At 40.6% G+C, this 25,761-nt stretch overlaps 2 protein-coding genes across 2 annotated transcripts in view; both read left to right on the top strand.

The window, feature by feature from the left end:
* Positions 1-313: 313 nt before the first annotated feature.
* Positions 314-6,178, top strand: tmem230a (transmembrane protein 230a). Its single transcript, XM_061073728.1, has 4 exons — positions 314-396; positions 2,708-2,822; positions 3,205-3,327; positions 5,344-6,178. Exons 2-4 carry the CDS (start codon positions 2,721-2,723, stop codon positions 5,482-5,484), a joined length of 366 nt encoding a protein of 121 aa, XP_060929711.1. The 5' UTR covers positions 314-396; positions 2,708-2,720; the 3' UTR covers positions 5,485-6,178.
* A 601-nt stretch (positions 6,179-6,779) lies between these two features.
* The window catches only part of igsf9a (immunoglobulin superfamily, member 9a), a 55,663-nt gene continuing 36,681 nt past the window's right edge, over positions 6,780-25,761 (top strand). Inside the window, exons 1-4 of the mRNA XM_061083245.1 lie at positions 6,780-7,019; positions 15,936-16,030; positions 17,058-17,261; positions 24,582-24,728. Coding sequence (XP_060939228.1) covers positions 15,970-16,030; positions 17,058-17,261; positions 24,582-24,728 — 412 coding nt within the window. The 5' untranslated portion in view covers positions 6,780-7,019; positions 15,936-15,969. The remainder of the gene's footprint in view (positions 7,020-15,935; positions 16,031-17,057; positions 17,262-24,581; positions 24,729-25,761) is intronic.

Raw genomic sequence — 25,761 nt, 5'->3', positions numbered from 1 at the left:
ACCAACCACACCAAGGCAATTTACTCTATTTGCAAATATACTTGGCAAATAAAGTAATTCTGTCAGATCTGAAGTTATGAATAATATTTTATTGAATTTCAACTCATTATATGTAACTTTTCATTCCTGTTTATTATAGTATCATTACATCTTAGTGATTAAACTTTATTATAAATGTATTTACATGTTCTCCCTCCACCTTTGAACATCAGCATCCAAGGATTAGTCTGCACCATCACCTGGACAACATGGCCTGTGTCCAGCACATAGACTGGACCGCAGGGGGGACAGCAGCTCAGTGCGCATGCGTCAACTGGAGGAAAACAAGGAAGTTGATGTTCCATGGGAGAGAAACGTCTCAGACGAGGAGGAGAACTTGCACAACAACAACATCAGGTACATTATTAAAACTCACACCTGGGTCAGGACGCGACGAGCAGAAGAAACGAGTTTCTGTCATATCTGCGTTTCCATTGCACACGAGCCTGTTAGCACAACTTGTGACAAGCTAATGCTACAAGCTAATTAGCTAGGCAACTCCTCACGTCAGCTGTTTGTTTTTTACAGTCTGTGATTCAGACCCTGAACGCATCACGTCCACGATATCAGTAGTCAATGTTTTATTGTTTATAACTTCATGCTGACATGTGGTTCAGTTATCACAGTGGAGCTTATTCATCCTAAATACATGGATCTGCATTATAATAACCTGCTAATACACTGTGCATGTCAATAACAAACATTCAGTGGTGAACTAAATAATCAAGATAAGACTTTATTCTTCCCCAAAGGAAATGATGGTGCTAAGATTATACAACAATAGATAATAAAGTAGAATACAGCAAGTAAAAGCACAGAGAATTAAGTCTAACATATAAGTGAATATTGAAATAAAACATAAAGTGTATACAGACTAATGCAGAACCAGTAGAAATAAAAATTAAATAATAAACCAAGTTACAGTGAAACAGTGAAACTAATACTTCAAAATCAGAAGTACCAGTCAGCACTACTAATAACAACAGGAGTAATTAAAACAGGAATAGTATTGTATTTGATATAAAAAAACATCCTGCGTTACATACAAACAATATAAAAAGTGCATGAAATGTTTTAAAGGGGTCTAAATAGTTACTATACATTTATTCTTACTCTTAAAATGATGGTGCTAAGATTATACCACAATAGATAATAAAATAGAATACAGTGAGTAAAACCCTAGAGAATAAAGTCTAACATATAAGTGAATATTGAAATCTAAAAATAAAGTGTAAACAGACTAATGCAGAACCGGTAGAAATGAAAATTAAATAATAAACCAAGTTACAGTGAAACAGTGAAACTAATACTTCAAAATCAAAAGTACCAGTCAGTACTACTAATAACTACAGGAGTAATTAAAACAGGAATAGTATTGTATTTTATATAAAAAAACATCCTGCGTTACATACAAACAATATTAAAAGTGTATGAAATGTTTTAAAGGGGTCTAAATAGTTACTATACATTTATTCTTACTCTTAAAATTATGGTGCTAAGATTATACCACAATAGATAATAAAGTAGAATACAGCGAATTAAACCATAGAGAATTAGGTCTAACATATAAGTGAATATTGAAATAAACATAAAGTGTATACAGACTAATGCAGAACCGGTAGAAATGAAAATGAAATAATAAACCAAATTACGGTGAAACAGTGAAACTAATACTTCAAAATCCAAAGTACCAGTCAGCACTACTAATAACAACAGGAGTAATTAAAACAGGAATAGTATTGTATTTTATATAAAAAAACATCCTGCGTTACATACAAACAATATAAAAAGTGTATGAAAGGTTTTGAAGGGGTCTAAATAGTTACTTTCCATTTATTCTTACTCTTAAGTGCTTTAGAACTTTTCTTAAGTAAAGTGCTGCACACATAGTGTTTAATATTATAGTCTTAATTAAAATGTAAAGTATGCATTGTCACAAATTGGAACCAGGTGGTAAAGTGAAGAGAATAACTTAGTGGAGAAATTTCTTTATTCAACGTGTGAGAAACCAAACCTAAAAGGATTCTCCTAGAAGTCAACATCACCCTGACAATTTAATTTTTGACTAAAAGTTCTCTCTCTCCACCTGAAACCAAACCAGGTGGATGTTATTGAAAAGCCTCATGTGAACAGTCCTCTCGCAAAACTGCACATTATTACTTTCCAGGTCACATCAACACATTCCCTCCATCGTCTTTACTAAATCTTCTTCATTCCCTTGATGCAGCTCCGCAACAACTGGGCTCTCGGCTTCGCAGGGGCTGGTGGTGGGTTGATGTGACAGCTGCCAGCTAAATAACAGTTTCTTAACGCTCCTGGGTACTTTGTTCAAGCAGGAACAACAGTCTGTATTCATGGACTGGATTTAGTTCCCCACAGGGGCGGCTTAAGAGCAAGGATGCACAGAGCCAAAACCTGCCAATATAAACAAAACTTAGGTCTCACGTCCCTGAAGGGCAGATCAGCGATGGTTTATTCTTCTTGTTTCCTTTTCTGTTTGTGGGTGGATCTCAAACACAATGGAGGAATGACAATTTGTCCTTTTTATGAGTAAATTCCCTCTAATACCGCTGGCTGGCTTCCGTGGAATACATGCGATAAATAAGTACATAAATAAGTAGTAAGGAAATGATGGGATTGTGATGATTGTGTCTCTCTGTCCAAACAGCTCCTCTGTTAAAATGAAGGCAGCTAGAATCAACATGTTGGGCTCTGCAGTTTCCAACGCCAAGGTCAAGTATTCCCGCCTGGCGGCTGATGAGGACGGTTACATAGACTTACAGGTATGGGACTAGTTCCTCTACAAACCCTGACATGTGTCATGCGGCTCTGTGGTGGTTGAAATGACTGTTATTGTTACATCAGCCTGGTAATTACCAAGTGATTACCAGGCCAAAAGCGATGGATTTGAAATAAATCCGTATTAATGACTTCCTGGTTATGAGCCAAAGCTTCTTGTGCCAAAGCATCTTGTGGTTGAAGCAGAGGACACATGAAGAACCGCCTGTGAAAGAGACAGCTCAGTTAAAGATCTGTTTCTGTTTAACACGTCTTCTTTTACTTTTATATTAATCATAAAAGTGATGCTTCTTGTTTCTGAGCACAATCTTTACCACAGTTGAACTTGAAGTGTCTGTAGCTATTAACTATAAACACATTTTCCAGTTCAAGAAAAGCCCGCCGAAGGTCCCATACAAGGCGATTGCCCTTGCAATATTCCTGTTTCTGATCGGCTCCCTGCTGATTATCTTCGGGGCCCTTCTTCTGTCAGGAACCATCAAGGTGGAGGTGAGTTGGGCCACAACATCTTCGTCTCAGAGTGGATTTGAATGGACTGTGGTTTAAAGATGTCCCAACAGCAGCATATCAAATTCAAAAATCAAAATCAAAATCAAATCTAAATCCAAATCTAAGTACCGATCAAATAAGTACATTAGTGTCGCCCAGATAAAACTGCAGTTTCCTTTCACCGGAAATTACCTCTTCTTCTTAACTGCTACATAACAGCAAGTTCTGGTAGGTTAACCAAAACAAGCTTTATTTCATGTCCCAGGAGTAAAGAAATGTGCACATTTGTATCTGTGATATTTTGAATTCATATATAAATAGTGGGAAGAAGTCCAGCTTAATTTACAGACTACGTTCCAAACACGTAGGAGCAGCTATGGTTGGCTTCAGATAACACAGAAACATGGTTCGTGCTTTCTACATATTTTTACGAATATTATATTCCTTTCTGCAGCTGGAGCCACTCAGGAACTTTAAATCCGTAACTTTTTAATCACAGAAGACGAAGAACTTAATATCCATGTTTTTCTCTTTGGCAGTCGTCTGCACTCACTGCTGCAGTGGTTTGATATCCAGCTCTAATTTTTTGACAGCGACCCAAACACAGCCGTCGAAGATTCAGCTCGAGCATTAATTAAAACACTCAGACTGCAGTTAATCTTGTTTTTAAATGGCTGTAATTAAACAGTCATCATGACATTTTATTGCTTTACTCACAGTTTTTCCGCCGCACTCCCGCTTTAAATGGCCCGTGTGTGTGTTTTGATTATAATGATTTTGATATTTCATACCTCTAGAGAGTCAACTTTGGTGGATTCCCCGCGGCGCCTTCTGCTTCTCAGATCTCACACTCCATGTGGGAGACGACAGAGCCGTCACATATTATATTTGTAATTATCAGTAGGAGGTTAATGGGAACGTTTTTCGCAGTCTGTGGATTGTGTTTGCAGAAAATTTGATCTGACATCAAGGCAGCATCAGCGTATCTGAGCCGTCTGGTTGCCAGTTAGCCCACGTGGGTTAAAGTAGCATATCTAATACCACAAATTACACAGGCCTCCAGCTGAGCATGGTGAAGAAATGGGACACAAACAGTTTCTACATATAAAGCTCATACAGAAACTACTTAACCTTTCACTCAACTTATTAATATATGCTAATAATAAATCGTGCAGTATATAATTGGATTTTTAGAATCAGGGGTCAGTTTCCCATGAATTAGAGAAAATATATCACGATTGATGGAGTGTAATTATATGAAGAAATATTCTTCATTCATTTTCAAGGCTTTATTCACTTCCATTGCTGCAGGTGAGCTCTACTATGACCTGTTCTTTGAAAAAGGCCTTTTTCATATGAGATTTACATTATTCTTCAAATTCTGGAGACCTTTATTTTAAATTTTGACCTTTTACCTCCTGTTTTGACCATTTAAGGTTTTTCACAGGACTTGAACAGCTGAAGTTTTTGATAAACACTTGAAAAATCTTCTAAAACTTTTGACTGGTAGAGTACATGACACTGGCAAAACTTAACTGACGGCCTTAAAGCTTCATGAATATGAGGCTCGTTGCCATGGTTCCTCCAGGGGCTGAAGTAACTCGGTGCACAAGTCTGCCATCTGCTGGTGGAGATACACACATCACTTTAGTGTTGAGACTGTCCCTTCTGGTGTTGAGCTGCTCCGTGTGAGTGTGTGTGTGTGTGTGAGATGACTGATGATTTACATGGAGGCAGATCTTAGACAGATGAAGTCATCGTGTCTGTGCGCCTCCTGCCCCCCCTTTTCCTTCCCAGGATTTATGTGTCGTGCTCGCGGGCGATGTGGAGATAAGTATGTTAAAGCCCGCTGAGTTCATTACACTTCCTCCAGCATCTCATTACCATGTCCACTCCTCAGTGTTTCATGTCTTTGTTGAGCACACGGTGAAAGAACAGAATAGTGACTTAATAGTGAGTCACACACACACACTCACACACCTGAAGAAATCCTCTCCTCTTCTTCTTTGTCTTCAGCATCCTGACCGCACCATTCCTGTCATCATCATCGGGCTGCTCGTCTTCCTCCCTGGATTTTACCATTTGAGAATTGCCTACTACGCCGCCAAAGGTTACCGGGGTTACTCCTACGACGACATCCCGGATTTCGGGGACTGAGCCAAACGACAGCCGCTCATTGGTGGAGAATCTCCCCCGTTAGTGACACTGCATCCTGAGACTGTTGCCTGCTGTTTACTTGTTTCTGAATGTATGTAGCAAAATGAAAAAAGACACAGGTTTGTGTCTGGTTGCACAGACAATAGATTTGAACTGTTCTATATCAATATTTCTATATCTCTACTCTATATCAAGCTCCATGCACACGCTTCTCTTAGAGGCTGTAGAGCTTCAGGAGAATAGAATCTCCCAACGCTGCAGCTACATTTTACTGTTAGTCAAAGGTTTCCACACATTCAAGAAACAAAAACAAACCTTGGATCAGTGATGACACGTTACTATGAGTCGACACAGATGCCTTCAGCTTACTACTGCTAGAAAGTCCTCGCCCTGGATGAGTGAGCGTTACTGCACAGTTGAAAAGTTTATCTTAAACAAATATTTATTTGTGATTGTACTCTGTATAGTATCATAAAAAGCTTGGGAAGTTGTATTCCTCCCTGATGGATTGTATTTGCCGAACTATCCAAAGAAGTTTACGTTAAGTACAGTATATTTTTGAGAGAAAATGATTTCTTACTGTTTGCGTTATTGCTCCTTGTGTATATTTCATTTGATTTGAAATGTCAGAGGAAGATGTATTTTTTACATCCACTTGCTTGATTAAAAAAATCCAATAAAAGCTGGAATTTGACATTTGTTGGCAAATTTACTTGTCTGTGTGTTTATATCAACTATCTGAAAAACTAAAAACCAACAATAAAACTATTAAGAAGTCAATAAAAGGGGCTAAACACATATATGGATAATATAACTTCATTTTGAAAACACAGATGCAATAGATGAACGTCTATAAAAAAAAAGCCAGGATGAAGAGATATATTTATTTGATCTGATGATTAATAAAAGTTTACTTTGACTTAGTTGTGTGACCCTTCCTGTCTGCTTGGTGCCAGACAGCAGGTTGAGGTAAAGGACACCCTCTTGTGGTTACTACTGAGCCATCAGGGGGATTAAAGGCTAAAAAAAATAAAGAAATAAATAATTAAACAAATCTCCTTTTCATCCTCTGCCTGCACAAACCAACTCTGTTATCAAATCTACTTTGGCTCAAACATTAAAGAGCTGATGGGACTCTGATGTGGTTTGGACCTTTTGAACACAAACAGGAACTGGAGCGCTAGTGGAGGGATGAAGGGAGGAAGGAAGGGAGGGAGGAGGAAGGGAGGAGAGAGGAAGGGAGGGAGGGAGTTAGGGGGGTGGGACTCCGGAGCTCCGTGTGGCTGCACCGACACTTCACACTCACCTGTACCTGAAATGAACACCTGTTGCCTGCGGCTTTTCTCTGGGAGAGTCGCTCATATTTCAGCAGCTCCACAAAGGAACAAGGCCCAGAGTTGTTTTAATTCCTCTGGACTCAACACACACACACACAGACACACACAGAGACACACACAAGGGGGAAGAGGAGGATGCGTTAAGAGAAGACCGAGCTCTGGATTTTAAAACATCCAGGAACTGACTCTGTGCTACAGGTAGGATGAGCTTTAAAATTAAATTAAAAGCTGTAAAAGTCAGAAGTTAATGATTGTGAAAAGTTTCCTGCAGCTTTGAAAGGATGAGAAATTAATGTGCTGAGCTCACACTGTGGAAACGTTCCTTCCCCAAGCCTCTGAACTGTGTCGTGTATTTAAACGTCATTATAATGAAGTTTCTATGGGAGATTTTCATTATCATGTGAAATGTGAACCTGGCAGAAGTGAGTCTGTGGAGCTGGAACTTCTCAGGACAGTTCAGACTGAGCAGTAAAACGATTAACGATATTTAATAATGTCCAGTATATCATATAAAATCCGTAAGTCAAGAAATACCTGCTGAACATATCGTACAGTGTATATTGCAAAGAATTGGATTGATTACACAACCCTGTCTTTATATTTGAGCAGATTAAATATGATTATTTTTCTTTCTGCTCCTTTTCATTTGGGATTAGAGATTTAGTGTTTGCTTTAAAGTTGTTTTCTATTGTAAAAAATATATCGCACTATTAGAAAACTAGCCGTGTATATAATATACCTCTTGCTTATCCTTTATTTAATTTTTAAAGAGTTACAAACAAGGTTTCACAAACAAATCTGTATCTTAACTCAAATCTTTTTATGTATTAATGTATTTATTGTATTTATGTTTCTGGTCATATCGATCTGCTTTAATTCAAAGCCTCCATATCTTAGTCAGGCCTGTCCTCCCCTCTGACACTATGTGAACTGAAACTAGTGGAATGGATTTCTTGTTTTGTTTGGTGTTTTCATTCAGATGAATGCTTTTTGAATTGAATTGAATACTCTTTCAATGGTCTGCGCTACAAAGAGGAGATGAGTCTGACTCTTTCATTTCTTGTCCTTTTCACTTCATTACACTCGCAGATACACATTATTTATTATATGAATTCATGTATAACTTCCCTATACCACAGTACAGTATTTAGAGTCAGAGCCAGAATACATGTTGTCTTTTTGCTCTGCTGGAGTCCAGAGTCCATCTGTATTTCACTGATTTACAGCAGACATATTCTCCCATACTTCCTCCTGACGTGGTTCAGGGAAGAATAATGTTTTAGTTTTACATTTCCCATAAAGTTTTGCATCATCCTAGGGAGCTGAGTGGATATTAATTTAGTGGAATCGCTTTTTTTTCGGTGAAAGCCAAGGATTTGCCCGACACCCTCTGAATTAAAGAGCAGCACTTCACATCTGATAGTCGACTCAGAGCCGACAGAATTAGATGCAAATAATTACCTGCGAAACCGCCATTAAGCCCACACCAGTGAGTCTGCCACTTTATCCCAGTTGACTGCACATGGCTCTGTGTCGAGATCTAGAGTAGTTTTAGTTTCTGAGAGGAAACTCTGAATCACAGCTGCAGGATGAGTTTGACACAATGAAAGGAGACATGATGATCTCTGAGATGAATCATCTAGGAAAGCTCAGTCCAACACGGGTAGTAATGTAAAACAGTAATTGGCAGTAATGTAAAAGAAACTGCTCTCTTCCTTTTTTAAAAGGCCTGAAAAGTTGGCTTCAAGATGCAAAGTGTTCCTGTGCGTCACTCATCATGACTAACACGCTTACAAACCAAAAGAAACGTTTGAGCCGCTCATCCACAAATCATCAGTGTTTTAAAGCTAGAACAGATATTTTTACAAACGTCCTTTCAAGTGCACATCTCCAGTTTCTGTGTTGCTTTGTGTTATGACCATGCACCAGAAACTACAACAATAGCAGCTGTATACTTGTTTATCTACTTTTGGTTCGCACTGCTAGGTCCAATTACAAGTTTGTGCTCTTTTGTCGAACCTAATAGATCATTGATGTAGTCAGTATCGCCACCTACTGGCCCGGCATGCTTCTTTTCAGTTGTTTTTGTGTTCTCGTCTGTACGCTGACATCTTGTGTAGATCAACATTCAAATGTTGCTACATTCTGATTGGTGCTCAGGGTTGTGTGATGTCACCTGTTTCCAACATAGCACCGACCAGATCAAACTGAAAGATGAACGCAGGACATAAAGACACAAAAACAAAAAAATATATGAATTGAAATAAAATAATGTAAAATACCTTCATTCATATGTAGCCGATTGAGTTAAATAGATTTTCAGGGCCTTTAAAAGTAAAGAGGTTGAACATTACAGGAGTAACACCATCTGAATATCAAGTTACAGCTGCTGTTACACAACGAGGAAACTGGAAACAGGACTTGAGTCACACAATTTGGACATGAGTCACGAATCCCACAACTTTAAACTTGACCTGATTGACCGGTTATTGCTTGGACTTCTGAATTGAATTGAACTTAATGTCGTCTGGAGCCCAAATATACAAAATGACGTTATAAAACTCAACAACTTGCAACAATTCGTCAGCAGAAAGAATTTGGTAAAGTTTGGCTGTGTAGAGCAGGAGACTTGATGTATTTTTATGATGAGATTCACATGTAAAGTCTCTGCTCTTCTTTCTGTTCATGTTTTAATTTACAAGCTGCAAAAAAAAGTTCTATTTGTCGAGATGTTTATATAAAGACTTGAAATTCAAAGACTAGGACTTCACCTCACTTCTGGCGTGCTCTCTCTTTTCCTGACTGAAGTATATGAAACCTAACAACAAAAAGATTTTGTTTTGCCTTTTCTTGGATTCTTGTAAAAAGGTTGTATACGTTTGCACCCTGAGCGCTGAGATGGATTTTAAACCTCTTTCTTTTCCTGCTTTTTTTTGTTGTTGCTCCGCTTTTAATGTGTCCTATTTTCTCTTAAGTGCACATCAAACTGAGCCAGGCTGGCGGTTGCTATTGTGAGGGAAAGCTTTTGTCAGTCAAACAAGCCGACTGGGAGAGAACCTTGTGTTTGGCAGGACAGTGTGTGGTTGGTGTGTGAAACTGTGGGTTTGACCACTTTATGTTTCCACTTGATGTCATGAAAGCAGCTTGAAAATATGACGATAACGTTTTACAGAATCTACTTTGACTTCCTGTTCATTGTAGAATTAGGTGTAGCTATATGCTGTCGTTGCCTCATGATGTGAGGCGGGACACAACGTATAGGAAGCTCTCGTATCTCGTCGTCTTTCCAAGTCAACATCCTTTGCTTTCTGCGTTTACGGCACCAAATCTTTTATTCACATTTGTCACGATAATCATCATCAGTTTCCTTCTGTATTCTTACATGGACTCACTCACACATTTAACCAGGGGACTGGAAGGAACATTTTTTGGACTATGCAAGGAACAGCTGACTCGGACATTGTGTTCTCGTGTTCTGGAAGCCTTCAGGAAAAGCTCCTTTATCAGATTATAAAATGTATCAGGTTCCTTTATCAGGTTATAAAATATCTTATTACTAGTGCATAGGCTGCAATTAAACTTGGATTTATTGCCTCAATGCTCACAAATCTAGTGAGATGCATGTGCAGACACGAGGCAGTACAACAACACACAATGAGTCATCACTAGGAGATCAAGATGAACATCTGTATCTGTAACTAAAACTGAAATGCTAATTCTGCCCGTTAGCTCAGAGGAGTTAGCGCTGACAGCTGATAGACACGTGGCTTTGCATGGAAAATTAATCATGTTGTGTGTTTTTTCTTGAGGATAAAAATGTAAAAATAAACAGCACAGCACCGAGTTGATCAATAACACGGATCGGGTATCGACACATGGTTACACCGCCGTCATCTCTAATGTGAGGCTCTGCATTAATGTAACACATCAGACATGTTTGTGGCGTTGCCGTCCGTTCACTTGCATTATTGTGTCTTTCCCGTTGGTCTTGTCAATGAAGTGGCTCGACAACATCAACTTCCTTTGACTTTAAACTACATTAACATATGCATATCACCCAGAATGCATTGGTGTACGTACGCTACTGTATTGTCTGGAAACAGGAAACCCATCTTTCCTGCAGCTCTGCATGATTGTGTGTTTTGTGTTGTACCTTTTGGAGCATTTGGAAAGTTTGTCTTCTTTCCCCTTCGCTGTGATCAGAGGTTAATGTCCAATTTAGCTCGCTGGCAGATACAAACAGCCTTGAAACAAGCCTAACCCACTGACCAAGGACATGTTCTGAGTGCACACACAAACACACACACACATACACACACACACACATACACACGAATGCACCTTGGCGATACCCATGGGAAAGAAATGGAATTTGAACAGAAAGCTAATATGTAGGAGCCCCTTTATCTTTTTTGGTTTAAAGTGCGGTGGGGTAGGGGGGAGAGCGGAGCTGCTGATAAATCTGTTACTGGGCCTCGGTTGCAATTAATCAGCTGGTCCCCATTTCTCTCCTTATGTAGATGAAAACCGCAACTACCCTGACTTCCAACAGCGTGCCCGTCACTGACATTTTTATTTCTGTCAGCTGATAAATCGGCAGGAGGACAGGGCGCTTTCTTTTGTGCGATACCGGCTCATTTATTCTAGCCTTAAACATTTTTCCAGATTGGGCCGTCGTCACCAATGCGCTCATGTTTATGCATGTCCTCAATGTCAGAGGGATGAAATGATACGTCGGAGGGAAATGTCTGGAGACCATCTGCGTTACCATGGCGGAGCGTTTCACCTGTGCAGGCCGTTTCATTCCGGCAGCTGCTCTCTGAGTTCCTGCTCCAGATTTAATGACACGAAATGTCCCGCAGCTTAACAAGATTTTGTCGCCTCTCATCGCTCTTCTTGCTGCATTCGACACATTTCCCCTCCTCTCTCTCTTTTCCCTCCACACAACTGGTATTTTGTATTGACTTTGCCACCTCGCCAGACCAATAAGCATCTTAACACAGCCCCAAAACGAGAAACATCATTTTTTTAATCCATCTATACTCGTCTGTATTTGCACATCCACAGCCGACTCGATGTGACCGGCTCTATTTCTTTAATCAGCAGCATAAATGTCATTACAGGGTGCTCAGTCCTCATCATGGCTCGGCTCATGATTTAATAAGAGGCAGTGAATGAAGAATGAGGAGAAGATGGCGAGCATCTGTTCGACAAAGAGGGAAGACGAGTGTGTGCTGCTCTTTTGTCCTCGCCCACTGTGGGAGGAAGAGAAGCAACAGAATAGCGGCGGTAGAGCTCTACCTCGGTTTGCCGAGTTCAGACTCAGCAAACATTGTTCGAGTGTATTAAGTTCAGGATAAACTCTGAGTAGTGCTGCTCTGCTCGGAGCCACACGGGCGAAGGGCAGGGGATAGAAATCTGTTAATGTTCCATTAGACTGCAAACTGCAGACGTGCTGGAGATTGAGGGTTCAAATTGACTTTCACTTTGGTTTAGTGGAAGATCTGTGTGTGCCGGGCAAGGGTGAACAATCAGACGACTCTGTATTTTAATCGATCCCGGAGAGGGCTGCAGTGCTTTTTATCAAAAGTTTGAAAAAAAATGTTGACATATTTAAAAAAACATCTGTCTTAAGTTTGAAAAATTACAGGGACGTTGACATTTCATGACATTTAGCCTCAGTCTACCTCTTATATCACAGGGTCTCCTTCTGTGATATATTTGAAAAATAATTGAACGCGAGCAAGCCGCTTGGAGCTTGGGCGAGAAAAGCACTTGATGCAGTGTGGAGGTGGTTAGGCTAGAAAAGAGTCAGGTATATCACAAGGAAACTTTTATCAGATAATGGTGAGCGCTCCGAAGTGTAACACTATACCACTTTCAAAGAGAATACAAAGATAATGCTTTCAGAGGGTTTCACTCATGAGAATCATCCTCCTTCAGCCGCAACCGTTCCAGACGCATTCGCCACCGGTTTGACACACGTGGAAAAAACCAAGACTTGTATAATATAAACTTAGAGAGCTCTTGTTTGACCTTGATTTGGAAACACAGCCATAGAAACCTGAGTGGAGATATAGAGTGCTGCTCAAAGCTTTTTCTCTTTTATGCCACCATTGTATTTGTTTCTCTATGACAGAGTGCTGAAATAAATCATCCGAGATGATATCAATACAGATACTAGATGTTCAGTCTTCTCTCTTAGTTGGTCTGGAGCTCGTAGGTCTAACAGTTCGATGATATTGAGTGGTCTTAAAACATAACAAGTTTGTTATTGAATGATAGATAGATAGATAGATAGATAGAAAGATAGATAGATAGATAGATAGATAGATAGATAGATAGATAGATAGATAGATAGATAGATAGATAGATAGATAGATAGATAGATAGATAGATAGATAGATAGATAGATAGATAGATAGATAGATAGATAGATAGATTACTTTATTCATCCCCGAAGGGAAATTAAGTCGTCATAGCAGCCGGTATATTTGAATACAATAAAATACAATACAATAGAATAAAATAAAAAATATTGAGGTAGAAAGAATAAAAACAGAAACACAAGATAAATAGGTAGATAAGGTGCAGTGGCAGGATGATGGTAATAGTACTGATGATATGATGGTAATGTTATTGTTAGACAGTAGATAAAGATAGTACAGTATATATAGTATATAATATAACATAATATATATTTATATATGATAGTAATTATACCAATATAATAGCAGTATATAGTAATAATGGCAGCAACAGTATATATAATAATAATAGTAAATATAATAATAATAATAACATGTACACATCTATAAATATGTGTATATAGACTTATATATACAAAGAATATACAAAGAGTATGATATAATATGATATAATATATAGTAGAGCTATAAATATAAGTATTTGACTATACAATAGATAATATAATATACTATGAGTGTAAGAATATGTAGACAGAGTGTGCAAAAGACAATATTATTGTATAAAATGATATATAATATCAATATGGTTTGTATTAACACATATCACATATGATGTGAAGTAAGTGTTCCAGTATATGGAGCGGAGTGTTGTACAGGGTACACAGTGCAAGGAGACAGGTATTTACAATATGATCAAAATGGCACACAAGGATACTGAAGATACTAAAATGAAGCTCAAATAGTTTGGATACGGGTGCAATAAAATGTAATTTGGAGCCAAAGTCTGCACAGCAGGTGGTTGTGGTGGCGAGCTGCGGTATCAAGGTCCTCGAACAATCAAGACATTTCATTGTCTGGTTTAAGTCAAGACTCTTTAGATAGAATGTTCCAAATTTGGGAGAAACGATCGCAATTCGGGTTGTGGATCGCGATCGGGTGTGGTAAAGATTGTAATGTTAATTCATAGGAAGTTCGCCAACCAGCAAAGAGCTGTTTGCTTCAGCGTGGCAGTGCTGCTGGAACAAGCTGTTGACAGCCTGCGTAATTGTTTTTCACAGGTTCAGACTTTGCCCCAGCCATGAAATGAAAATGCCCATAAAAGCCTCATGGTGAGGGAGAGAAGATATGAGGGGGGGGGGGGTGTAGAGGAAGTGTCGAGATCATAGGCGATGACAAGGACATCATTAATGTGACATCATCCATCAAACTCTACCTTGTTATGTATAATAGACTCTTTTATCTCGTGTTTAGAAGTATTGAAACATTTAACTGTCGATGATCTGCACAAGAAACAAAAGACACGTCAGTAAATTATCTGCGTGTCGGCAAACTTTACGTTTATCAGAGCAAACCTGGAGGATGAGCATCCAACTCACAGCAGTTTCAACAGTATCAATCAGTAATTTCTCTTTCTATAGCCACAATGGCTGTGGTTCAGCTAAAGTTAACCCACAAAAGCTCTTGACTGAAAACATCTCTGTCTCTTATCTGCCATGTGTTTGTTTTCGCGGGTGAGTCGCCATGTTTAGCACGCGCCTGTCGTATCAGTCGATGATAAGGAGTAACCTTTGCTCTCTGGGCGTAGTAGACGTGAACGAGTGCAGTGAGATGTGGGCTTTAAAGAGAGTAAGGTGAGGCCGATCTTGTTTATTATGGACCTGGTATGAGGCAGTTACCTGTCAAATCTGACCTATAGCAGCAACTGGGGCAGAACCAGCATTTCCAGTTGGGAAACGTTGAAGTATCTTAAGCTTAAAATCATTTTATTTTGAGGACAATTATCATATATGACCAGAGGAGGGATGGGATACAGATGTTTGAAAATATTCTTTCCAAGTCACGAGGCTCTTATTGTGAAAAAGGAGACAGGAAGGACTTGTGTTAAGCTTGTGATGATTGGCTGGAAAGACGCTACATGAAAAGAGATGCGTAAACAGACGTGATCCTTATTTTACCATCCAGATTATAACTGATACTACTTAGCCTCACAAAATGATCAAATTACTGTACATGATGCATTATTGGTCGTACATCATACAGTTATCGTACAAATACGACAATTATCGCACATCTGGCAACACTGGGCACAACATAAATTCCCTACGTGATATCAACACAGACATTTAAAAAAAGTTAAACATTTTATTCAACAGTTTCTAGAGATGATTTACGGTAAAACGCATTTAGACAACAATCGTCATGATCCAGATCAATCATTGTCTGGATCATGATTTTAATTTGCACTCCTTGATGCCTGGAGCCGTAACCTGTCTGCTCCCGTCAGCTTCGTCTTATCTCCGTCTCTCAGGGACACGTCTCCTGCCTGCTTCAGCCAGACGTCTTCACTGATGTGCTCTAAATAAAACACTTAGATGTCACTCCGCACGTGACTCTCCAAAGATTAATGTGACATTTATGACATTTACTCTCGGAAAAAGGATATAGGGGCCAGGGAGTTTTCTGGCAGCAGAGGCGGCTCTGGCCATTTGTGTAATGATATGGGACGAATTCCAGTTATTGGAAAGCTGTATAACCCCCCCCCCCCTTCCTATCTGTAAAATTATGACAGAAGCAGCCGCTCTGTCGTTGCCTTTTTAGTTTGGGAATCTGTCACATGTGGCTACTGTCCTGCGTGCAGCCAAGAGAGTTAATGTGATTGTGACAATTGTGTCTCTTCGGCCAACAGATTGAACATGCTGCAGGTTGCATGAGCTGCGGATATGGAGCCAGCGGGATCCCGCATGCAGACTTTTATGGTGGTGGCAGCTTTCTGCCTCTTTTGTAAGTATCTCCATTATTGTATTCAGAGTATATCTTCCACTGTGCACCCACCAGTATCCCTGTTAGGGTTGCAAAGGGGCGGACAATTTCCGGAAACTTTCCAGAAACTTTCCATGGGAAGTTAAGCTCGGGAATTTGGGGAATTTTGAAAAAAAATAAAAATACGCAAATTAAACGCTGAGCAATAAAAACATCATTCAAATCTCTATTGTAAAGATGTATGGAATGCAGCACACGCTCCACGTTGAGTTTCAACCCTCCACTGTGCATTCTACCATCACATGCACAGATAACTCCCAGCATCCTTCACTCTACAGCAGGGCTACTGAGGCCTGCTGTAGTGTGCAGGACTAGTCAGGTAAGTTTCCATGATATTACTGGGGAAAATATATTAGCATGCTGACTGAGGATTGTTCATCTGTTCATCTAGCCTATTTCCATTCATTTATCCATCAATTGTAAAATATTTTTACAGACGATTCCAATTGTTTGGCTAACTATTTATATCTCTAGCATTGCATTAGTGTTTTTTTACAAACTTTTTTCTCATCTTATTCTACAGAACAATGCCACGTGCACTATCTCATGTGTGGAGACATTTCACCCCATCCAATGTAGAAGGAAAGGCTGTGTACATTTGCAAATACTGTGCAAAGACCTATGTTAAGAATGACACAACGATGCAGAAGCATATAGTCAAGTGCCCAAAGTTTCCTCAGGGCTCAAATCAGCCTATGACAAAACAAAATGTTTATATTTATGTCTGTATATGACAAGGTAAATACACTTAGTATAAATTACCCACAACATTTCCAGTTTATTCCCATTAATTCCCGTTAATTCCCGTTAATTCCCGTTAATTCCCGTATATTCCTGTTAATTCCCGCATATTCCTGTATATTCCCGTTAATTCCCATGGAAAGTTTCCCACTTTGAATATTCCCGGAATTTTGCAACCCTAATCTCTGTTAATGCTTATTTTTGCATCAAAGTAAGCAACCTGAAGATAATCTGTCCTACCCCCCAGCAGGGAGCGTTGAAGGTGCGAGTCCGGAAGTGAAAGGAAAGGCTGGAGGCGAGGTGGAGCTCGAGTGCAGCTTTCCTCCATCGTTCCCGACCGATGTGTCCTCTGCCTCCCTGCATGTGGTGGAGTGGGTTCGTCAGGGACTCGACATCCCCGTCCTGATCAAGTTTGGATCCTACGTGCCTCGGGTCCATCCGCAGTATGAGGGTGAGCCTCCACGATCCCGTTACATCCTCCCACTGACGACTGGGATGTGCACATTGTCCTTTCTGTTCACTGACGGCGCTGAGTGGACGATAATTGCCGACGATAATTGTGGTGAATTGTTAACTGGACTCTTATTTTTATATGGTGTGATACCATTTAACTGCGTTTGAACATTTGTACAATTTTATGCATTGCCCCCTTGCTTTTACCATTTAAGGCATTATAACCTGCTGGATAAACCTGACTGTATGACCACTATTACCAGTAAATCATATAATTTCATATCATACAGTAGAAACATCTGTTTTTGGCTGGTAAGCAACAAATTCACAAATTATGGATACCGGCACAGTGGTACAGTGACAGCACCTCACAGTAAGCATAACTGCAGCTTCCTCCCACAGTCCAAACACATGCATCTCAGGATAATTGGCGATTATGTGAATGTGGGTGTGAATGGTGTTTTTTTTTTTTTTCCTCTGTGTCTCAACCGTGCAAACACACTGGCTACTTATTCGGTCACTTGTCCAATGTCAGGTGGGACCGGCTCCAGCCTCAAATCTTCAAATCATGGCTGTATAGGACGGTTATATCAGCTGGATCTCCAAGCAAATGCTCACTGGTTTTAAATTAAATACATTAAAAAGTACTCCGCAATATTCTGTGGGAGTGTAGAAGTCCCAAACATTACCACGAAGAAGGCCGGCAGCTTCCAGAATGCAGTTGTGTGGACGTCACTTGGTGAATTTGACAATGCCTCGATTGAAACTTCTCACAAACTGTCACATTGGCTGCCATTAGATCATGCAGAGACATTCATGGTTATGTGGCTTTGAATTCCCCTGACATTTGTGGTTCGATGACTCGTACTTAAGCAGCTGTACCCAGTTGACATTTTGTGGGTATTGAGGACAATGTCCCCACAGCTCTTGTCCAGCTTGAAAATATGAATAATGAGTGCTGTTATGCTCCAGCCCCGAGCTCCTTCCACTGGAATAATGTAACCAGTATCTGGGTCCCGGGAGTCTATTCAGCACCACACCTTGACGGCCTTTCAAACCGGCCACAGTGGGAGGCACTTTTTTTTTTAAAGGAGCTGAAACTCTCACGTTGCATCATCGTCCATTGTGCATATTCTGCCCACAGCACTGAGAACAAAGAGAGTCTGAGGGGAGAGGGATCCTCAATGGACCAAGAACACGGCTGTGTAGCTTCTGTTATCCTTTAAAGCCACAAACAATGGGACTAACGTGAAGAGAAAGGAATCGTGTCGGCCAGAGTCGTCTTCTTTTCCTCTGCCCAAAGTTCGGTCTATATCGAATCTGCAAGAGTAACAAAAAAAAATTCGGTCAGTTAAACATTCATGAGCTTCCAAGTGCCAAGTAGTTAATATTGTCATTAACTCTCAGCCGCTGGTAGATAATAGATATCAGCAACATGCCATCTAATAACTCCTGCTAAAGCAATTAGCGATTTAACCTCATAAACCCTTATTACCCTCTGTTGCATCAGTCTCTGCAGACTCGTGCTGTTCAGCCAACCGTTGTTTAAACTCCACGGATTTAAATTCTAGTTGGAGCTCCCCAAGTTTCTGCAGAAATCAAATTTGACAGGTGGATTTTTAGGGAAATGTGTTTAAACATGACGAACCAGACATCCTGTTCGAGGGAGCTTTAACCAACTGAGGACGTGAAAGGGTGAGAATGTGGATATATAGATATATAATATAATGTAGTGCTTTGGTACATATTTTGGTTTTCTGCCTTTTTTTTAAGATAATGCTTTGTTGTGAAAGTAAGACAGGAGCGACTCCACAGCAACACACTGAAAACGTGATGTCTCCACAGACGTGGGTGTTGACAGTTTAATCACAAAAACTATAAATTTTTGAAACGCCGACTCACCACAGTGACCCTCCAGTAGCCACCGCAGAGACTCCACCCACCTGTGATCGATTCAAACATCTCCAAAAAGTGTCAGAAATGTCTCCGAGCTTCCCAGAGACGGATTCCTGTCTGAAAGATGAGGTTTTAATTTCATGTTGACCTCGGAAAGAGCAAGTGAGGATTGATGGATTAATCAAAACTGGAACTATTTATTAGCTGCAGCCCCATTAACAAAAATATAGAGACAATATGTTTTTTCCATAATGGGAAAATATGCTTCTTTAATGATAGGATGTTATCCCATCATTTTCTTAATGTCGACAAATCCCATGAAAAGACCAAAACCGTCTCTTAATCTCAGCCCTTTCCTGCTATTCCCTTTTCTGACTGAAGACACAGACATTTAAAAATAAAGTTTAATTCTCTAGTTTATATTTTAATCAAACTTTATCAAACAAGAGCAAAATTATGCATTTTTTTTGTGTGGATTCTCTGCACGGCTGAGTTCATATTTAGTCGTTACTGACTTTTCACAGCCTTGGGATAATAAGTGGTGTTGACTCAGTGATGTTTTTTTAATGGGTTTCAAAAAACAATAGAGCTTTATCACCCAGGTGAAGTAGATATTTGATATCACGCGTTGTTTCCACACAGTTTTGTTTAATTTCTGACTGATTAAAGCCCACGCTGGTTTATTTTGGTTAATATTTTGATTATTATCTACATATCTAACATGAAATCTAAGAAAAATATCTGGTGTGACTGATTCATCGGTTGAGTGACGTCCAGTAATGAGCTGCAATCAGTGCATTGAGGTGCCTGTTTGTTTGTGGAAGGACCAGTCGCTGCCCTCGGCCGAGCGGAGGCCTTTCTCATTTGATTCCGGTGCCGCTCCCTCGCCGAGGCCGCGCAAAGGAAATACGATACAGACATTTACATAGCAATAAAGTCAGGGTGAACCTTGGCGGATGAATTATCGTTAGTGGGAGGGGTGCGGACTTTAATTCCAGCCCGGGCTCATAAAAGACTGTGGCCTTTTGTCGCCGACTCCGAAGACGATCCCTCAACACACAATGATGTCACAGCTCATTACACTGGAAGCTACTTTCAGACGAAGCCGGGGAAAAAAAGCCTAAAATTAGCCGCTTCTCCCTCCCATGAGTTACAGTTTCTGTTCCCTTCACCTGATCGTAAAGCATCCAGCACAGAAAAGCCCCTTTTCTTTATAAAACGGACAGGTTTTGCTAACCGCATGCGTCTCCGGTGACAAACATAAAGCTGCTGTTCTCTGTGAAATACAAAAGGTTTGAAGGAGAAGAAGCTGCTTTGTCCAGTCGGATGCCGATTGGACGGGATTTATCTCAGGTGCTGGCTGGTGTGGGAGCAACAGGTGCAGCATGGGAAACTGGAAACAGGGAGGGAACGACTGGTGTGGATTTCACCTCCTCTTCTCGGATGACTCAACAGTTTGTCTTCAGGACGCAGAGTGTGAATGTGCGCGGCTCATTTTATTCCCCTCCACCGTTCCTCCCTCTTTTTTTCTCAACCTTAAATGGGTGAAATACATTTTCAGAATTGATCTGTTTCTGACTGCCGGCTATGCCCTCCATCAATAGTCTTTGTGCTTGATCTTGCGTGTAGCTCCACAAAGTGCGAGATACATTAGATTTTCTTCGGATTGCTCCCCCGAGAGCGTCGAGAGTTAAAAGGGTTTAAATGTATTTGTTGTAATAGAGCAGTAAAGATCTGAGGATTAACGTCTGCTCTGTGCGAAGGAGAGAAAATCCCTCCGCACCCGTACAGCTGCACCCGACTGCATAACACAGTAAATACAGCTGTGGAAATTAAATGTTTCCGTGTAAATCCCATCACAATCAATATGTTTCCTCCTCCACATGCACAAACAAGGGGCTTTGCACTGGGAGTCCTCGTGTCTGTAAGTATCGGCCTCAACGTCTGATAACGACACATCTTCATTCAAATTCCAAACGATGACACTGTAATAGATCAACACGCAGCGAGGAGAGAAACTGTAGCTGCTTCTCTCCTCTCAGTGAAACCCGACTGCCTGTGCGCCGGCTGCCAAGAGCTGACGACATCTCTGAGGTGATGTTGGGCGCCGTGCCCGTGAACATCACGCTCCCGGGGACATAAACGCCCAGGTCGAGCAAAATGGTATTGAATTTAGATAATTTTTCATACGGAGCCCTGTCAAACCAAACGAGACACCTTCCAGAAAACAAAATCCCCCTCTCCCCAGAAGACGTTTCTTTATCATTTAAAAACTTAATTCCCAAAATGCTACAGATCCATTTTAGGGGAAAGAAAATCAATATCTCCGGTGCATCCTTCACTCTGAATAAAAGAGAGAAAATATAACGTAGTCCATAGGCTTTACTGTTTTGTAAAACACTTCCAACCTGTGGTCTATTTAAAATGTACGATGGAGTATTGGGGCCATAATGAGGGGAACATTTTGTAATATTACCAGATTAAAGTTGTAGTTTACCAAGAAGGAAGTCAAACTGTTGAGAAAAGCACCAACGAGAACTTATACTTGTATTGTTTATTGTATATTGTATTTAAGCATTTGTGAAACCTAAAATATAACTTAAGATGCTCCACATTCCTCATATTAATGCAGGCGTCAGGCTGATCTTCTAATATTCCCCCTTCAAAATGACATGTGGCCTAATATTACAACTTTATTCTTCTAAATTATGACTTTGTTGCCTTAAAATGACTTTTTTCCAGTAAAAGTACAACTTTATTCTCGAAGTTTCCTAAAGTTCTGTTTTCTCTTTAGGTGGTAAAATCTGTTTAATGTAAAGATAAAAGTAGCTTAAAGCATAATCTATATTACGGTGCTTTATGTAGAAAAACATTTTAAAAACCAGTATAATATTGGAATAAAATCAGCAAAAGCAGTAAAAACATAAAAAACCAGGGCTTTACAGATTATAAAACATGATGGAACAGGGCACGTATTTAAGTAACTAAAGAACTAACTGATTAAATATGAGTTTAACTAAGTGTTTTTCACAGATGTGATTTTCTGCGCAGGCTCCTCCAGACGCCACTCGATCCATTTCCAAATGACGTTAACACAAAGGATTTTAATTAGCGGTTCAGTTGAATGAGGATTATTTCTAAAAAAAACATCCTTGGAAAGCAATTATCTTAAAAGAAGATAATGACCCGCACACTTAATAATCTATTCGGCTGCAAAGCATCTTTTACTTTTTAAAGACGTTTCTGTGGGGAGTCTGCAGGCGTCTCATTTCAAACTGAAACCTTTTCATTTGTAAAGACGAGTATTTCCTCTTCGCCCTGAATGGTTTCGCGTTTCTCCGTCACCTGAGAGTGAAGTCAGGGACAAAGCCTTCAAGGGGGAGCGGGGGGGCTTCAGTTGGGAGCAGTTTGGCCAATAAATGCAAGTGTGTGTCTGTGTGCGTTTGTGTTTGTGTGTGTGTGGTTGAAAGAAGATATTGTATTCCTTGGACGAGTCCAAAATCCACTCCTAGGCTAATTTAATGGAGTAATGGAGGCGAGTGGTGTCGGTGGGGGTGGGGGGTGGGTGGAGCTTCTACCTGTTATCAGTATCATTTTCACGCCCTGTTGTCACCCTCTTATTTTGTTAAGTGCATCGTGATCTATGGAATAATGTTAGTCCTCGTTTCAGCCGAGCTTTTAGCTGTTTACCTTCATTTTCATCATCCTAATGCACAACTCGCGAGGCAGCACATTTTTAAAGATGTCTAATAACTGAATGATGGAGAAAGTTAAGCGCAGCAAAGTTTTTTTTTGTCGGTAACAAATGAGCTCATCCATTCTCGCCGGGAGGGTGGGGGAGTTTTAAAGAGCAGATCCAAGAAAATGGATTGATGGCAGTGGTTTGTTGACCTGATAGTTTGTTTGTCACACAACGTAGTTAACAAAGATGACAATACATTATTGGATAGGCCCCATAAACCTTATTCGGACCAATATCCAAAGGGTTCCCAGTCCCAGGCCCTGTCTCTCCACCAGGTTTGGTGCAGGGTTAATAATCTGCTCCTGCAACAGGGAAGTTGAGGGAGTTTCTTTCCTTCAGCCACAACAACACGTGTGAGCCGGAGCACTGATGTACGATGATATCATCTGTGCAGCCCGACCGAGTTCTTTCACGCCGAGCTGGTGGAAAGCATTTCTTTATGGAGCTGATAACAACCCTGTAGGTAAAAGTTGTAATTGGGTTTTCTTGGGCAGGATGCAGGTTGAAGCGAAAGGAAGGAAAAAAGGGAAGTCTTGTTGTTTAACTTGCATCAACAATGCAAAATTAAAGGATCCTAATTTCTCTGTGTCTGTTTGCACACGAGAACTGAAAACCTCTCGTGTTTCCTGCCAACACAAACTTGTTTTTAAACTCAGCGACACCCATCTTGTGTGTTGAGAGACAAAAAGGTCTAAATCTCCCCCGTGTGCTTCCTCCTGTCTGTGCTCCAGCTCTCACACTCAATTTACCTCACATTCAAATCACTTGCAATCATGCATTTTTCACAGCCTTGCGATTTTGTCGTCAGGTCACGCTCTCACTCCACCTCCGCCCTTTCCCTTTCCTCTATCTGTCGACTTTCTGTCACGTTCGCACAGCATCCCTGCCTCAGCACTACCTTTCCTCTGAGGTGCCGTGCTGACCTATATCACTGGGAGCCAGTAAACATGAGCGAGGGGGGAAAAAAACCACCGAGGGTCAAAGGGTGGGATTTTGAAACGCTCTAATCCCTCCGAGTGTATGCTGATGTGTATTAGCTCGACTCTAACCCCTCCTCTCCTCTTTTCCCCTGGAGATTTAGTCGCTCTTGGCAGCTTGGAAAAGCAAATAGGGTGTGTTATCAGCGGCAGCATGCCTAACTCACACTTCCTGGTTCCTTATTGACAGTCAGGACCGTCCATCCCCGCCTCAGTCCCCCAGAAATCAGAGCCTGTTTATAATTCACGCTGTGTCGTGTTTGCTGTTTATATGCTTTTAATTTCCGAGCTGGTGCAGAGAGGAGATTGTGAATGTTTCATTGGGAGTGTCCTGTCAGCGAAGCCGTCCCACGTGATGTCAGGTTACTGGACGATTGTTTGTCTGATTGTCTGATAAAGTGTGAAAACCTGACGAGAGCTGCCGACTGCAAAATATGAAAAGGTTGAGGTCGCGAGCTGTGCTCCGGCTCGAGGGATCCGTCACCTGGCAACCAGGAGCTCACATTTCTTAGTTTGTGTGTGTGTGTGTGTGTTTAGCTGTTGTTTGTGTGTATGTTGTTGTGCATGTACTCTTGTGTGTTATTCTTCAGCACAGCAAAGAATCGGCCCTGCAACAGTTACCAACGCTCAGACACCAGAGAGTATAACGTGAAATCAGCATCACCTGCAGGCGACTCTCTCTCACACTCTCTTGTTTCCACAGGCCGGGTGTCTCTGGTCCGTGTCACTGCCATGAGGCTGGAGGGCCTGAGGCTGGAGGATCAGGGTTCGTACGAGTGTCGAATCCTCTTACTGGATAAACCCACGGATGAGCTGCGAAACGGCACCTGGACTCGGCTCTCTGTGACCGGTGAGGGTTATGGATTTATTTTTTGTTTTTGAAGTGGATTATGTTTAAGTGAATACGACTTAATCTGAAGTTAAATAACATTTGATCCAGATCATGGCCCTCGTCCAGTTTGTCAATCAAAACACAGGGAATCAGGAAGGATTACTTTGACTTTTCGGTGCATATCCCACAAAATACTACTGGTGTCAGATTTGTAGTTTTATTTACTTATTATGGCCTCATTTAAATCATTATTTTGCCAATTATAATAAAACAAAGCACTTATATGGCTGCTTGTTTTCAGACAATATTATATTGAACTAAAAAAGAGCTTATATTCCGTCAAACTTTTCACTTAGATATACTTGTAATTCATAGGGTCAAAAAAATCTGCGGGCCCCTAAAGACAAAGAGAACTTAAAATACTCCTCTCTTTTTATGTGAGGAAAAGAAAACTGATAACGATACTGCAGCTATTGTGAATAATCTATCGTTTTTGAAAAAGGATAAGCTTTCCTTTTTATATATATCCATACACTATGGAAATGGCGTTTAATCTCCCAGCCTCTGGGTGCGTGTTTCCCATGGCAGCTGCTAACTGACATTTAAGGGCTGGCGTTTGCTAGATGCCCTGTAGCTCCCGAGCACCAGCACCATGCATGTGTTCTTCAAAGAGCTCACACAGCTTTGTCTGACTCTTTATTATTTAGCATTAGGGAGAGGCGGGTTGAAAAAAGTTTATATAGCATGTGGAGAGTGGGAAGAGGGAAAGTCCGGCTAATCTGCTTCCACGTGGAAAGTTAAATCGGAGGCCAGCTCGCCGATAGTGGAGCAGATGTCGCCTTTCCGGTAGATCTAACGTAGGCGTTGCTTCAATCAATAGGGTTTAATACATTTCTAGCATTGTTATAATCTAATATCAGGGTTTCCCCCAGTGCTGTATAGGCCTGGCCTTACTCCCCCCCCCGCCAGGCTAAGCGTCGCATGTTTTTTTTATTTAAAAAAAAATAAAAATCCGTCACTCGCGCACATCAACAACACTTTACTTCCTCAT

Source organism: Limanda limanda, chromosome 1, assembly GCF_963576545.1.
Source record: "Limanda limanda chromosome 1, fLimLim1.1, whole genome shotgun sequence".
Classification (NCBI taxonomy): domain Eukaryota; kingdom Metazoa; phylum Chordata; class Actinopteri; order Pleuronectiformes; family Pleuronectidae; genus Limanda; species Limanda limanda.
The sequence above is the reverse complement of the archived record's forward strand: the minus strand, read 5'-3'. Positions and strand labels throughout refer to the sequence as shown.

Excerpts from the sequence above, each read along its gene's own strand:
- tmem230a (XM_061073728.1), top strand. The coding sequence starts at position 2,721 with ATGAAGGCAGCTAGAATCAACATGTTGGGCTCTGCAGTTTCCAACGCC. Across the intron at positions 2,823-3,204 it reads ACGGTTACATAGACTTACAG|TTCAAGAAAAGCCCGCCGAA; the intron begins GTATGGGACTAG and ends CACATTTTCCAG. Across the intron at positions 3,328-5,343 it reads CAGGAACCATCAAGGTGGAG|CATCCTGACCGCACCATTCC; the intron begins GTGAGTTGGGCC and ends CTTTGTCTTCAG.